General features: G+C 37.8%; 1 protein-coding gene across 1 annotated transcript; it reads left to right on the top strand.

The window, feature by feature from the left end:
* Nucleotides 1-1109: 1109 nt before the first annotated feature.
* LOC145548915 (uncharacterized) lies at nucleotides 1110-8601 on the top strand. The gene is made up of 5 exons (XM_081600026.1): nucleotides 1110-1163; nucleotides 5133-5390; nucleotides 5484-5729; nucleotides 6444-6608; nucleotides 7588-8601. Exons 1-5 carry the CDS (start codon nucleotides 1133-1135, stop codon nucleotides 7635-7637), a joined length of 750 nt encoding a protein of 249 aa, XP_081456152.1. The 5' UTR covers nucleotides 1110-1132; the 3' UTR covers nucleotides 7638-8601.
* The last annotated feature ends 3040 nt before the right edge of the window (nucleotides 8602-11641 follow it).

Here is an 11641-nt window from a genome sequence, read left to right as displayed (position 1 = left end):
ATGGATCTTAATAATGTTCAAAAACAAAAGTTCTGCAACACACCCTGAGAAACTTTCCGCCAGTATCTTCAGGTTTTCTTTCCCAGTCTTAAGCCATTTATCTGGTTTTTATTTTTTATTTTTTAACACAATCCTTTGGTAGGCTAACCGTGGCTTTGCACTTTGAGCTCATGTCACAGCAAATAAATTGTTGTTTACATGCAGTACATCAGGAACCACTAGCAGGCGCCCAGACCACTAGAGGTCACAGTTTGAGAAAGACTGCTTTAAACTAAGCTTATTAGAGTGTTTTTTTTCAACTGCTTATCTACCTGTAAAACCCCAAGATACTTAAATTCCTTTGTTGGAGGCAGAGACTGATTCCCATCGCACAACTGACTCTCATCCCATCCAACATTCAGCAACTTAACTGCTCCAGTGCATGCTGGATTCTGAGTCACTGAACAGTAAAGCAATAAAACCCATGCTAACATTCAGGAAAAAAAGAAAAATCTGACATGTGACAGTACATGTATGATCAATTGAGGATTGATGGAATTCAACAAAAATATTTTTAAATGAATAAAGGGACTAATGCAGATAAAGCAAACAGTGAAGCAGTCATTTATAGGTGGACACAACTGAAACAATACAAGCTGTAGTAACGTCTGTTGTTGTAATGAGAGATTCTAAGTTTGACAGTTTCATCAAACATTTATGTAAAGTAACAATAAAATATGTTTGTTGAATAATTCAAAAAGCAGCACTGGTTTTACAGGATGTGAGCAATCACAATGTATCTCATGTCACAGCGGTTTTGGCCACAGACAAAATAGGTATCTCATGTTCTGACATGCAGCACAGCTCAGTTCCTGTTTCCTTAGAGGTTCAGCGTTTGTGTGGTTTTGAGTACAGATGATAAAAAACACAATAAAATGATCTTTTGCTAAGTTTGTAAAAAGTTATGTTCACACAGCATGTCTGACATGGACACATTCAGCAAAAAGACAAAGATAATTTTCTTTGTCTTTTAACGATTAACGATAATTGATATATATTTTTTATGGTTTTCTTCTTTGTACCCACTGACTTCCTGAACTGGGCAGATGCAGAATATACTTTCAGATTTAGCGGAAGAGAACATCATAACACGATGGCGTTCTCATCACTCTGCCTCATGCTCTGTAAGTAGCATCACTTTAGTATTTATTACAACGTTTAGCCTCCAGCTGTTGGCATTGCTTAACATGTGCAGCTGTTTCCTTTATAGAATAATCAGGTTTGTAACCATGTTGCTCTTAAATATACACTTAGCAATCTCAAAACCCAAATTATATCTATACCAGCCATTTCAACTATTTTGATAACTAATGATATATTATTTTACTTTTTATCAATTTTCTTTTGAGGATTTGGCATGATGTAGGAGCTATTGTTTCATGAATAAAATACATTTAATTTATACAAAATGAAAAACAAAAGTAAAATTAACAAAAAGACAATTGCACTTTTATCTGCAAAACTGTTCTATTCCCCTGAGTTGTGGGCAAGTTATTTAGTTCAGAGATGCACCACTTCATTTAGGACAAACTGTGGTTATTAACCAAAGCTGGAAACAAGGTCAACAGAACTGGCCCTCTGTTGTTCCAGAGGATCAGCTCTGTTGCAACATTTAATGCAAAATTGAATTAAAAGTGTCGTTATTTACAGACTAAAGCAACGTTGACACTTTTAATGGACTTTTAATGCAAGTTCTAATGCAATTTGCTGTAAAAGTATTGTAACCTCCGTTGAAGGCTCAGTGAAGACACACATGAAGTCGGATAGCCAGAACATTAACAACTTTAATGGCGGAACACACAGGTCTTTTCATTCGGACAGATAGCCTTTTCACTCACGGTTCGGCTCTCTCTTTTCTGCCGCTAAGCCTCATGGGAAAACACATAACAACATAACAGCTCCCTTTAACCGCTACATTACCCCCCCTCAGACGGTTAGCTGTCCCAGCAACCAGGAATGCCTATGTGACATTAACCACAACATTGAACAACAGAACTCTTAGTTCATTACGGATTAACTATAAAGTCTCTAAACCATGCAGGAAGGCGCCGTTTTCTGGGGTTAACGCGCTGGGACTCACCCTGGACAACTTGAGGCGTAGGAGAACCCACTGGCGGAGGGTCCGTCTCCAGCTCGCACCAGCCGGCCCCTCTTGTGCAGCCGCACCCGGTACACCACATCAGAAAGTCTGTGAATCACCACAGATGGTCCAGCCCACTGACTGGTGAGCTTTGGGGACAGTCCTTTTTTCCGTTCAGGGCAAAACACCCAAACCTTGTCCCCAGGCTCGAAGTTCTTCCCCTGGCAGCGTGAATCATAGGCCCGCTTCTGCTTGAGTCCGGCTGTAGTTAGGCACTCCCGAGCCAGTTCATGAGCAACCCGTAGACGCTGCCTTAAATCACAGATGTAGCTCAGCCCTGACCCAACAGGTTGCTCCGTTCCGGGGGGTGGTCCAAACACCAAGTCCACTGGGGTGCGTAGTTCATGGCCAAACATCAGCAAGGCAGGGGTGCAGTGAGTGGACTCCTGGACCGCTGTCCGGTAAGCCCACAAGATGACAGGCAGGTGTAGATCCCAGTCATGTTGCCGTTTATCCACCAGAATAGCCAGGTGGGCGGACAAGGTCCGGTTGAACCGCTCAACCTTACCTCACTGCGCGAGAGGCAACTGCGTCATGCGTCACGGGCAAAAGGTCAAAGGTAACAATAAGACTGGCTTATTATGTTGTACAAAAAAAACAAAAAACTAATAATTTTAGTACATGTTATGTGTCAGAAGAGGACTTAGAAAATAATAATACCAAAAAGAAAAAAAAACATTGACCAAAAGGACACTTGGGGGCAAGGAGCAAAAAGGGCAGGTGCTCAAGCCCCCCAGCTTCCCCCTCTGCACGTGCCTGATTAGCACACACAGCTAATACCGGTAGCAACTTAAAAACTGAAGACTGAAAATGAGAGCTAGACCAACACAGGACTTAACAGTTCGACTGTGAAGGTAAGCAGACAAGTGATGAATGACGTACACACGACGAGGATCCGACAAGAGACAACAGGTGGGCTTAAATACACTGGGAGGGTGATCAAGGAACGAGACACAGCTGGGATCAATCAACAGGGGAAGACACAGAGACAGAGACTCACAGGACAAAAACTGAACACAGAAAATCTCAAAATAACTACACAGAGAAACACAGATCACAACATAGTCGAGACAAAATTTTTTGGGTTTAGTCATTTTTGTATAAAGTCCAGTTTGAGTCGACAAAATTAAAAAAAAGATTACGTTGAGTTTTAGGTTTTAAAAAAAAAGTATTAGTCTTTACAAATTAATTTGAATAATTGATGGTAAAGGAAAATCAATTATAAAAGAAAATAGGCACTTATTTCTGGAAGCTTACTTAAGTGCTATGAACAACACATGTCCAACATATAAGTAACGAACGAGGAAGACTTATGCATAACTTTAACTGTTCAGCAAGGGTTATTAATATGCATATTATTTATAAAATCAGACACAAAAACCCCGTCTATCTTTAACTTGTGAAAACCTTCTAGACCAAAGCGACAACATACATCTTTTATCATCGTGCAGAGCAAACTGGAGGTGTTGAAACATTAAATTAATAAGACACTGTCTTCATTGCAAATTAGATAAAACAGCAAAACTATTTAACAACATGTTCTGTGGGTGGGGATAACTCCTTGTACAGCCTCAACAAATACAAACATAATCTCAGAGATGTTACTATTTGTACTAGTAACAATAACAGCTTACCAACAAGGTGGACATGATAATTAGTCTAATGACCTCAGTTAAGTTTGAGGAAAGTGATTCCCTCTAAAATGACTCTTACTGTATTTCAGTGAATGAGGTAACATGAAATATACTAAAGACTCTCTCAGGATATGCCCGAGATGCTTGAATGGCCAAAAGTTATAAGGTAACAGAATTTCCCCATTCAGGCCAAACGTCAAGGGAAATCTTGATGTTTCAAGCTGTAACAGATGCTGCTTGAATTTCTTCACTTCCTGCATGACACATAGCTTTGAGAGGCCAGACCAGGATGTGTTTGCTAGACAGGAATGTGAGTCCTGGACACTTTTTCTTTCTTGAAATTATTCTTCCTCCTGCTCTGGCTTCACATCTACCTGTACAGCTGGAGGCACCAAAGGAGCAAAGCAATCTGATCTTCGCAGAAGTGACTCGGTTTGTTCGTCACCATTTTTAAGGATTTTTTCAGGTGACACAAGCAAACAAACAGTAGCAATGGGGGGTGAAAACTTAATGAGTGTGATCAAGAAAGCAGCTGAACCACTTTCCATGTTTGCCTTCATCTCCTTTGCTGGGTCCTTGAAGTTTGACCCCTGGTTATTGGAGAACTCTGATAAGTGGCCCTGTAAAAGGGCAACACCAGTGATAAATACTGCGTGTTAGTCTGGAGCATTAGGGTATACTCATTGAAGAAATAGATAAAGTAGATCAGTCAACTTCTTCCACTCACTAGACTTTAGACCAGGTGTGGGCAATCCTGGTCCTGGAGGCCCGGCATCCTGCAGGTTTTATTTTCTCCCTGGCTTAGCGCACCTGGATCAAATGATGGCTCATTAGAGGCCTAAGGAGAACACTGACCTGCTGAACAGGTTGTTAGGACCACCAGGGAGAGAACTAAAACATACAGGCTGCAGGCCCTCCAGGACCCACTTTGGGGACCACTGGTCTAGACAGTCCCAGCTCATCCCGTCTGGGACCTGAACTACTGGGTCTTTGATTTGGAGACTCAATGACTCCTAGTCATTGAATCTCTCAGTCGAGGTTGTTATGCCATGTTTTATCACAGTTAATGTACAGCTGCAGCACAGCTGAGTTTCCACCAATGACTTGTGGATAAACATAACAAGTAGTCAAACTTTTCCCAGCAGTGAGTCGATACTGGAATCTTTCTGGATCATATTCACCACAACTTCTAGCACATGGGATCCATCCATGGCTACGAACCCATATAGAGAGAACAAAAACATAGAAGAAGACTTTATTAATCTTACAATTGCTAAAAGTGACTATAACCTAACATAAATCAATTCTGCTCTGTCCAGCCACACTGACTGTCACTCCTGACCGATCCCAGTTCTTCCAGTACGACCGTATCACTCTTACCTGTGTGACAAACTCCAGTAACTGGAAAGTGATGAGGACGATAAAGAACAATCCTCCTCAGGAATGTCAGCATGGCTGGGCGCTCCCTGGAGATTCCTCCTGCACCATTGAGGATGCTTACCCAACTGACACCGGCGTGTACTGGTGTGAATGTGACCAAAGAGAACGAAGCAACAGGGTCAATCTCACTGTCACTGGTAATGGACATGCATCTTATCTGAGTTCACTCTAAACATGGACTTTTCTACATTTTTAGAAAATATAATTCCTCTAAAATTGTTTCATTTCAGATAAAACTGTGATCCTCGAGAGCCCTTCATATCCTGTCTTGGAGGGAGAAAATGTGGCACTTGGTTGTTCCTACAAAGAAGAAAATGGAAAATCCACGTCAGACTTTGAAGCTGCGTTTTACAAAGATGATGTTTTCATTAGGAAAGAGAAACCAGGGAAAATTATCATAGAAGCAAAGGAAGGTTTCTACAAGTGTCTCCATCCTTCTAAAGGAGAGTCACTGACAAGCTGGCTGGAAGTGAGAGGTGATGATCGACTGCTTTGTTTCATTCAGGCTGTCAGAACTCAGTTACCTTTAAGAAAAGGTGGATTTTGGTTAAAACCTTTTAAACAAAAATGCAACTCTCAGACTCAACCACTCCCTATGATTCATCTCAATCTCCAAAGTGTTGCCTCCAATGCACACGCTAAAGAAACCTGGTTTTTTTTTTTTTGCTATATTATTTTAATTAAGTAGATATTTGCTGAAATTCACAGTTGCATTTGTTCAAATTAGACAAATGTTCTGACAGGAGAAAAGAAATGTTAATTATCCTGTAATAATTTTCACAACATTTTGGAAAAAAATGCTCATTTCTTTTCAGTGTCAAAAAGACAAAATTTTAATTGACCAATAAATGATTATTGGCACTGATCTTTTATGCCCTGATCCTACAAATACATTAACAGATAAAAATATCAAACTTATCAGTTCAGTTTATTTATATTAATCTAAATGTCGTTTCAAGGCACTTTATAAAAAATAATTTCAGTTCAATCATTCAGACATTCCTATCGATGCTAGCTATCAAACTGTATGGTATGTTCAATTAATTATTCAAAACTGTTTAAAAAGTTTATATCCAGTAACTTCTGGATGAACCTGATTCTGGTTCTTCCATTTTGTATTGTGACTGAAAGTTTTATAGCTATCGTTTGCACAAATTAAATAAAATATTTTATTTATTTTTTGCTTACAGCTAGAGATCCCCAAGTAGACGTTTCTCCTTCTCCTCCTCTTCCTCCTTCTCCTTCTCCTGGTCCTGATGTTCCTTGGATCAGAGTGATTAGTTTCATTCTGCTCTTCATCCTCTACACCATCATACTAATCTTGTGTGTATACACATACCGTAAATGGGCTCGAGGTAAGTTGTTGTAAAATATTCTAGTTATCAAATGGAAAATTCTTGTGAAACTGTTTTCTGTCCTAATTTAACAATGGCTGTTTTTTCTGCTCCTTTTATCCTGGAATATCTCTGTGTTTTACTGAAGCTACTCTAAAATAAAAGTATTTTTGGAAATTGCAGCTTTTTAATGAAAACAAATGGATTCTTAAACATCAATCTCTCTTAAAGGGATGTAAATATTGGTGTGCAGCTTGTACTCTTTTGACCACTGGTCAGTAAGTCTGTAGTTTCTGCTCTCCTCTAAGTGAATCTGACAAAATTAGATTTGGCAATGTGGACACAGAGATGAGTCGGAGGAAGGGCGAGGAAAGAACAAGGTTTTTCAAAATAAAGTGAGATGTGATTCTAGTCAAGGTAACATTCATTTAATCAGAGCAATACATAATTTATATACCATGTTTTATTTATAGATTTTGACTATATTATGTAATTACAGCTGTGAATATTGATGGGAAGCTCAGTTTATTGTTGAAATAGTTGAAAAAGTTTTATTTCTCAGGAAACCTTTGCACATTCCTATAAACGCCCCCGCAGCTCACCACGTCCTCTGCTCCAGAGCTGCACTGAATGAAATTCATTGTGTTTACACCATGAAGACATTATGACTCAGATCATTATTATCTTCTCCAAAAAGTCAAAAGTTTGAAGATCTTAACACTGTAATTATTCTGGCTGTGGGATTTTTGTTCTGTGAGTTGAAATCAAAGACAATCAATGTGGTAAAAATGTTAAATCTGGTTCTAATCTGGTGACTTTAGTGGTAAAGGAGGTTTTAAAGACGGCAAAAGACAAAAGAAATGTAAGTTTTAGTTAACTCTACCGCCCCCTGGTGGAGTTCATGGAAAGTAATGGGTAGCAATCATTTAACATTAATTAATGTTTGTTAAATTTCTAAATGTCTAACATGTTAGTAATTGGTGTCTTTTTTTTCTTGTAGCCAAAACTGACATGAAAAGGAGAATTTCTGATCATGTTTTGATGAACTGAAGACAAAGAAGACAAAAACATCGATCATCTGTATGTTGAAGCAAATAGAAAAATAAGACGAATAATATTAAAAAAACAGAGGAATGTGATTTATTCTCCCAGTCAAAACAGAGTATTATAGTATTATCATCTGATTTCATAGACTTTAGATAAAGGGAATATTTAAACATCTTGTTAGTTAAAAATAGGAACTTTGGGACATTTAACCTCTTTAATAAACTTGAACTGAGCTCCAATATAAGCAGCAAAACAGTTTAACTTTAATAGTTATTCATGTCATTCTGAAATGTAAACGCAAATATTTTAAGTTCCACAACCACATATGTGGAAATATTACAGAAGAAATTCCAGTTATATTTTATAGATATATATGTATAGAATGTTTCGTTCTGTCTTTCTGTTATTTTCAGTGTTGCAGCTTAATGTAGCTTCCAGATTATCTACACGAATATTTCAAACAAACATGTTCAAACTGATTTAAGAACAAAATGTCTATAAACATTATTACATCTGTTAAAATCATGCGTAGCAATCAGTTATTTTTCTTTTGATACGTATAATAGATGCACAACTGTATAATTATCTTATGGTTGATATCTCCTTTTTAACAGTTTGCTCCTTATGAAGTAACTGATGTAACAAACTGAGTTGTTAAATGTTAAATGTAGCCTCTCCACTTGTCACCTTCTTCACTGACACATTTTTCTCAGTGCTACTGGCTTTGCTAGAGTCAGTTAACTGATGTGTTGCTTATAATTTGCTAAATGCTTTTAGTAAACAGTGTTAGCTAAACTTGGGCTGAAGCCTCAAGCAGCTACTTAACTTGCTTCTGCCTTGGGCCGGCTCAGCATCCTTTTGCACTTGTATTTTTACAGATTATTTTGTAATTTGTTTTAGAATGTTATTATTTTTTTGATTAACTAAAATGTAAAATAAATAAATAAATAAAATTATGGTGTCTGGATTTTGGGTTGTTTGTGTTTTTGTTTTGTTTCTGTGTTTCTTAGTTTCTATACTTTGACTAGACCAGCTCTGTTTCTGTTTCCTTTGCTTCAGTCTTAGTTTAATTCTCCAGTTATTCTGTAGTTTTAGACACATTTGTGCCACTTTTCTCTCTCCTCAGCATAAAAACAAAATAATTTGTTGGTTTGTATAACATTTACTTCTAACTGAACATTAACTGGCATGTGGAAATCAGTGTGAGTGAAAACTTAGTTTTATTACATAATACTTTATGTGCACAATGCTATCTACAAAGTTCACATTTACTTTTCATCTGATATTAAATAAATGATAAGTTATTACTACTTAAATACATTTACACTTGGAGGAACAATCTGTGTGATTTGACTGAACATCTAAAAACAAATTAAACCAAATCCAAAGCAGACATGGTGACAGATCTAATCTCTAAACTTTATCAGAAACTTTCTGGTTGAATGGATATGATGCATAACAAGTTGATAGTCTGCCAGCAGGTGTGAAAACTTTTCTTCCAGTTTAAATAAACTTAGTTTATCTGCAGTAATCTCAAAGTACTTAACAGTGTTTTGATTTGACTAAGTGGATAATAGTGAGGTTTAAAAAGCAGCAATATAGATGAAAGAGAACAAACATTAATAATCTTTAACAAAGCGTAAAATGTAACACTTCTTAAACACTAAATCCCTTAAGTCCTGGGATATAAGTTCTAGAAGAAGGCAGGACTGTTCATTCACAACCCAGAACAACTTGTTACCTTCATTCACATGTCTGTGTCTTGTGTCCTGTGACCCAGTCAGACGTCTAACGTCTGTCTGTCTGTGGGCATGGAAATAAATGCTGGTTACATTTTAATCAAATAGAAAAATGGCTCTATTTTTAAGTCAAGTTGCTGTTTCAAGCATTACTACAATGGGTGAGGTTTACTCACAAACATGATTAAACTCAGAAATTGTAAGATATAGAAAGAAAACCAAATGTTTTTTCATATTTGAGGACTTGCTGAAACATTAGTAGGCCATTGTAAATGTTGAATTAGTTTGTTCTGCTTAAAGTGAAAGTATTTTTAAAAGGAGCCTTTGTTTTACTTGTCAAAGTGCCAAAGGGCGAGCCGCAGGTTTCTTGTTTAAGCCTGCAGGTGTGCAGAGATTAAACATTGATATAAAACCTGAAAGGCTAGTTAGTTTTTCCGTCAGCTGCATAAGTTCCTGTTGAAACACGACCCAGAAACAACTACAAGCTCAACCACATTCCAGCTGAATATGTAAAACAGGTCAGACTTGTTTTCTGTTTGTGCGCTCAGTGGTCGGGCTCATTAAACCTTTATGACCTATGACCCCATGTAATCTTTGCATCAACACCAGATCAGTCCTTCACTTTTTGAAGCGCTAACCTGATAGGATACTTACCAACCGAAGTGACGCTGCAGAGATCTCTGGTTACAGAAAGATCACAGATCACAACATTAGACTGGAAACATGAACAGAGCTTCTGATTTTACTGCCAAACATAAAGAAACTCTAGTTTTAAATTTCAGTACATTTATTCAGCGCCGCACCATTTCTCAAAATTCATTCAGCGTAAAATATGTTATGTCCTTTTTATTTCATGTCTTCTTGTCCCAGGGCCTGCAAACTTTCCTTCTCCTCAGTTTCAGTTCCTCTTTAGGGCCGGGCCATGCATCCATCTTTTCTCTCCCCGTGTTTCCGTTCAGCTCGCTCCAGTCTTCTCCAGCATCACCTCCCCCTTCTGAACTCTAAATCTTTACTCTAAGGTCAACTGCTGTTGTCAGCACTTCAGTCTCAGGTCACACTCAACAAAGTTACTCATTACAACATTCTGGAAAAGGTCAAAGTTAATCACAATATCCCAACATCCTTACTGATTTCACATCTCAAAGTCATTTGTTTCAGAATACTGGTTGCATATATCAAGCACTTCATTAAGGTTAAAACCATCAGTATAATATGTATATTTAAGTCAACTACATTAATTTCCCCAGAACTCTGACAGATCTTAGACCTCATGAGAGGAAGTCCGACTCCGACTCCAGGTTTGAAGGATTTCATTGGTTTAGGAGCCAGTCAGGTTCTCATTGAGCTACACCAGCAGGTTTTAAGAGTTCTTCATGCTTTTACCATCAACCATCACCAAGTTAAAGGTAACCACATCCCTGATTACCCCAGAGGATCAATGTCCGACCAATAAACCTACCTGCTTGATGGAATCTTGAAACAAACATCATTTTCTCATAATGAAGGTTTTTTCTCATAATGAAATATGTTTAAGTTGATAAAATATTTACAACTTATCTGTTAGAGATCTTTTGGTATTATCATTTTGTTATTACTTTAGTTCATATTCAGTCTAATGTTCAGTTTAAAGTGTTCTCTTCCTTCTGTGTGTATAAACTGACCTGGAGGCCCCATCTGCCTGTTTGTCTGCATGTGAAACAGTTAACTGTGTGTTTCCCAGACCTTAAATTACGTTTCCGCAGGTGCCTTCTTATCAACCGGAATACTCCCTACCTTAGAAACTGCCTATTTGCAGTCATAATTTATCTCTGCTGTCTTCTTTAGCTATCCTCCCTGTTTCTGCTTGATAATAAAAGACAAGCTGCAACCAAAGGTCTTCAGACGCTCAGTGAACGGCTTGGAGGAGCAGCTTGCTGAGTCTTCTCCTTTTGCAAAAGCTTGGCCATAACATTCATATACGTTGTCTGTGGTTCTTTTAATGAAGGTTCGAGAAAAATACCCATCATTATTTAATGTCCAACTGAAATGATCAAGGGATTAAAGGGCAAGATTTCTGATCAATCTATGGTAATCTTCAGATGTTAAATATCCTGCTACCACCTAGTGGTCAAATACTGCCAGTAATCTTTGAAACTACAAATACTTTCTTTCTTTCTTTCTTTCTTTCTTTCTTTCTTTCTTTCTTTCTTTCTTTCTTTCTTTCTTTCTTTCTTTCTTTCTTTCTGTTAGTTTTAGGTTCTGAAATGTTATTGTGCAGCTCTGAGCGCT

This window comes from Poecilia reticulata, chromosome 18 (genome assembly GCF_904066995.2).
Source record: "Poecilia reticulata chromosome 18, P_reticulata-male-v2, whole genome shotgun sequence".
Taxonomy (NCBI): Eukaryota; Metazoa; Chordata; class Actinopteri; order Cyprinodontiformes; family Poeciliidae; genus Poecilia; species Poecilia reticulata.
This window is presented reverse-complemented; position numbering and strand designations above follow the sequence as displayed.

Bases quoted from the DNA above. Each gene is read 5' to 3' on its own strand.
- LOC145548915 (XM_081600026.1), top strand. From the start codon at position 1,133: ATGGCGTTCTCATCACTCTGCCTCATGCTCT. The intron at 5,391-5,483 runs GTAATGGACATG...GTTTCATTTCAG, and splicing joins GGTCAATCTCACTGTCACTG to ATAAAACTGTGATCCTCGAG. The intron at 6,609-7,587 runs GTAAGTTGTTGT...TTTTTCTTGTAG, and splicing joins ATACCGTAAATGGGCTCGAG to CCAAAACTGACATGAAAAGG.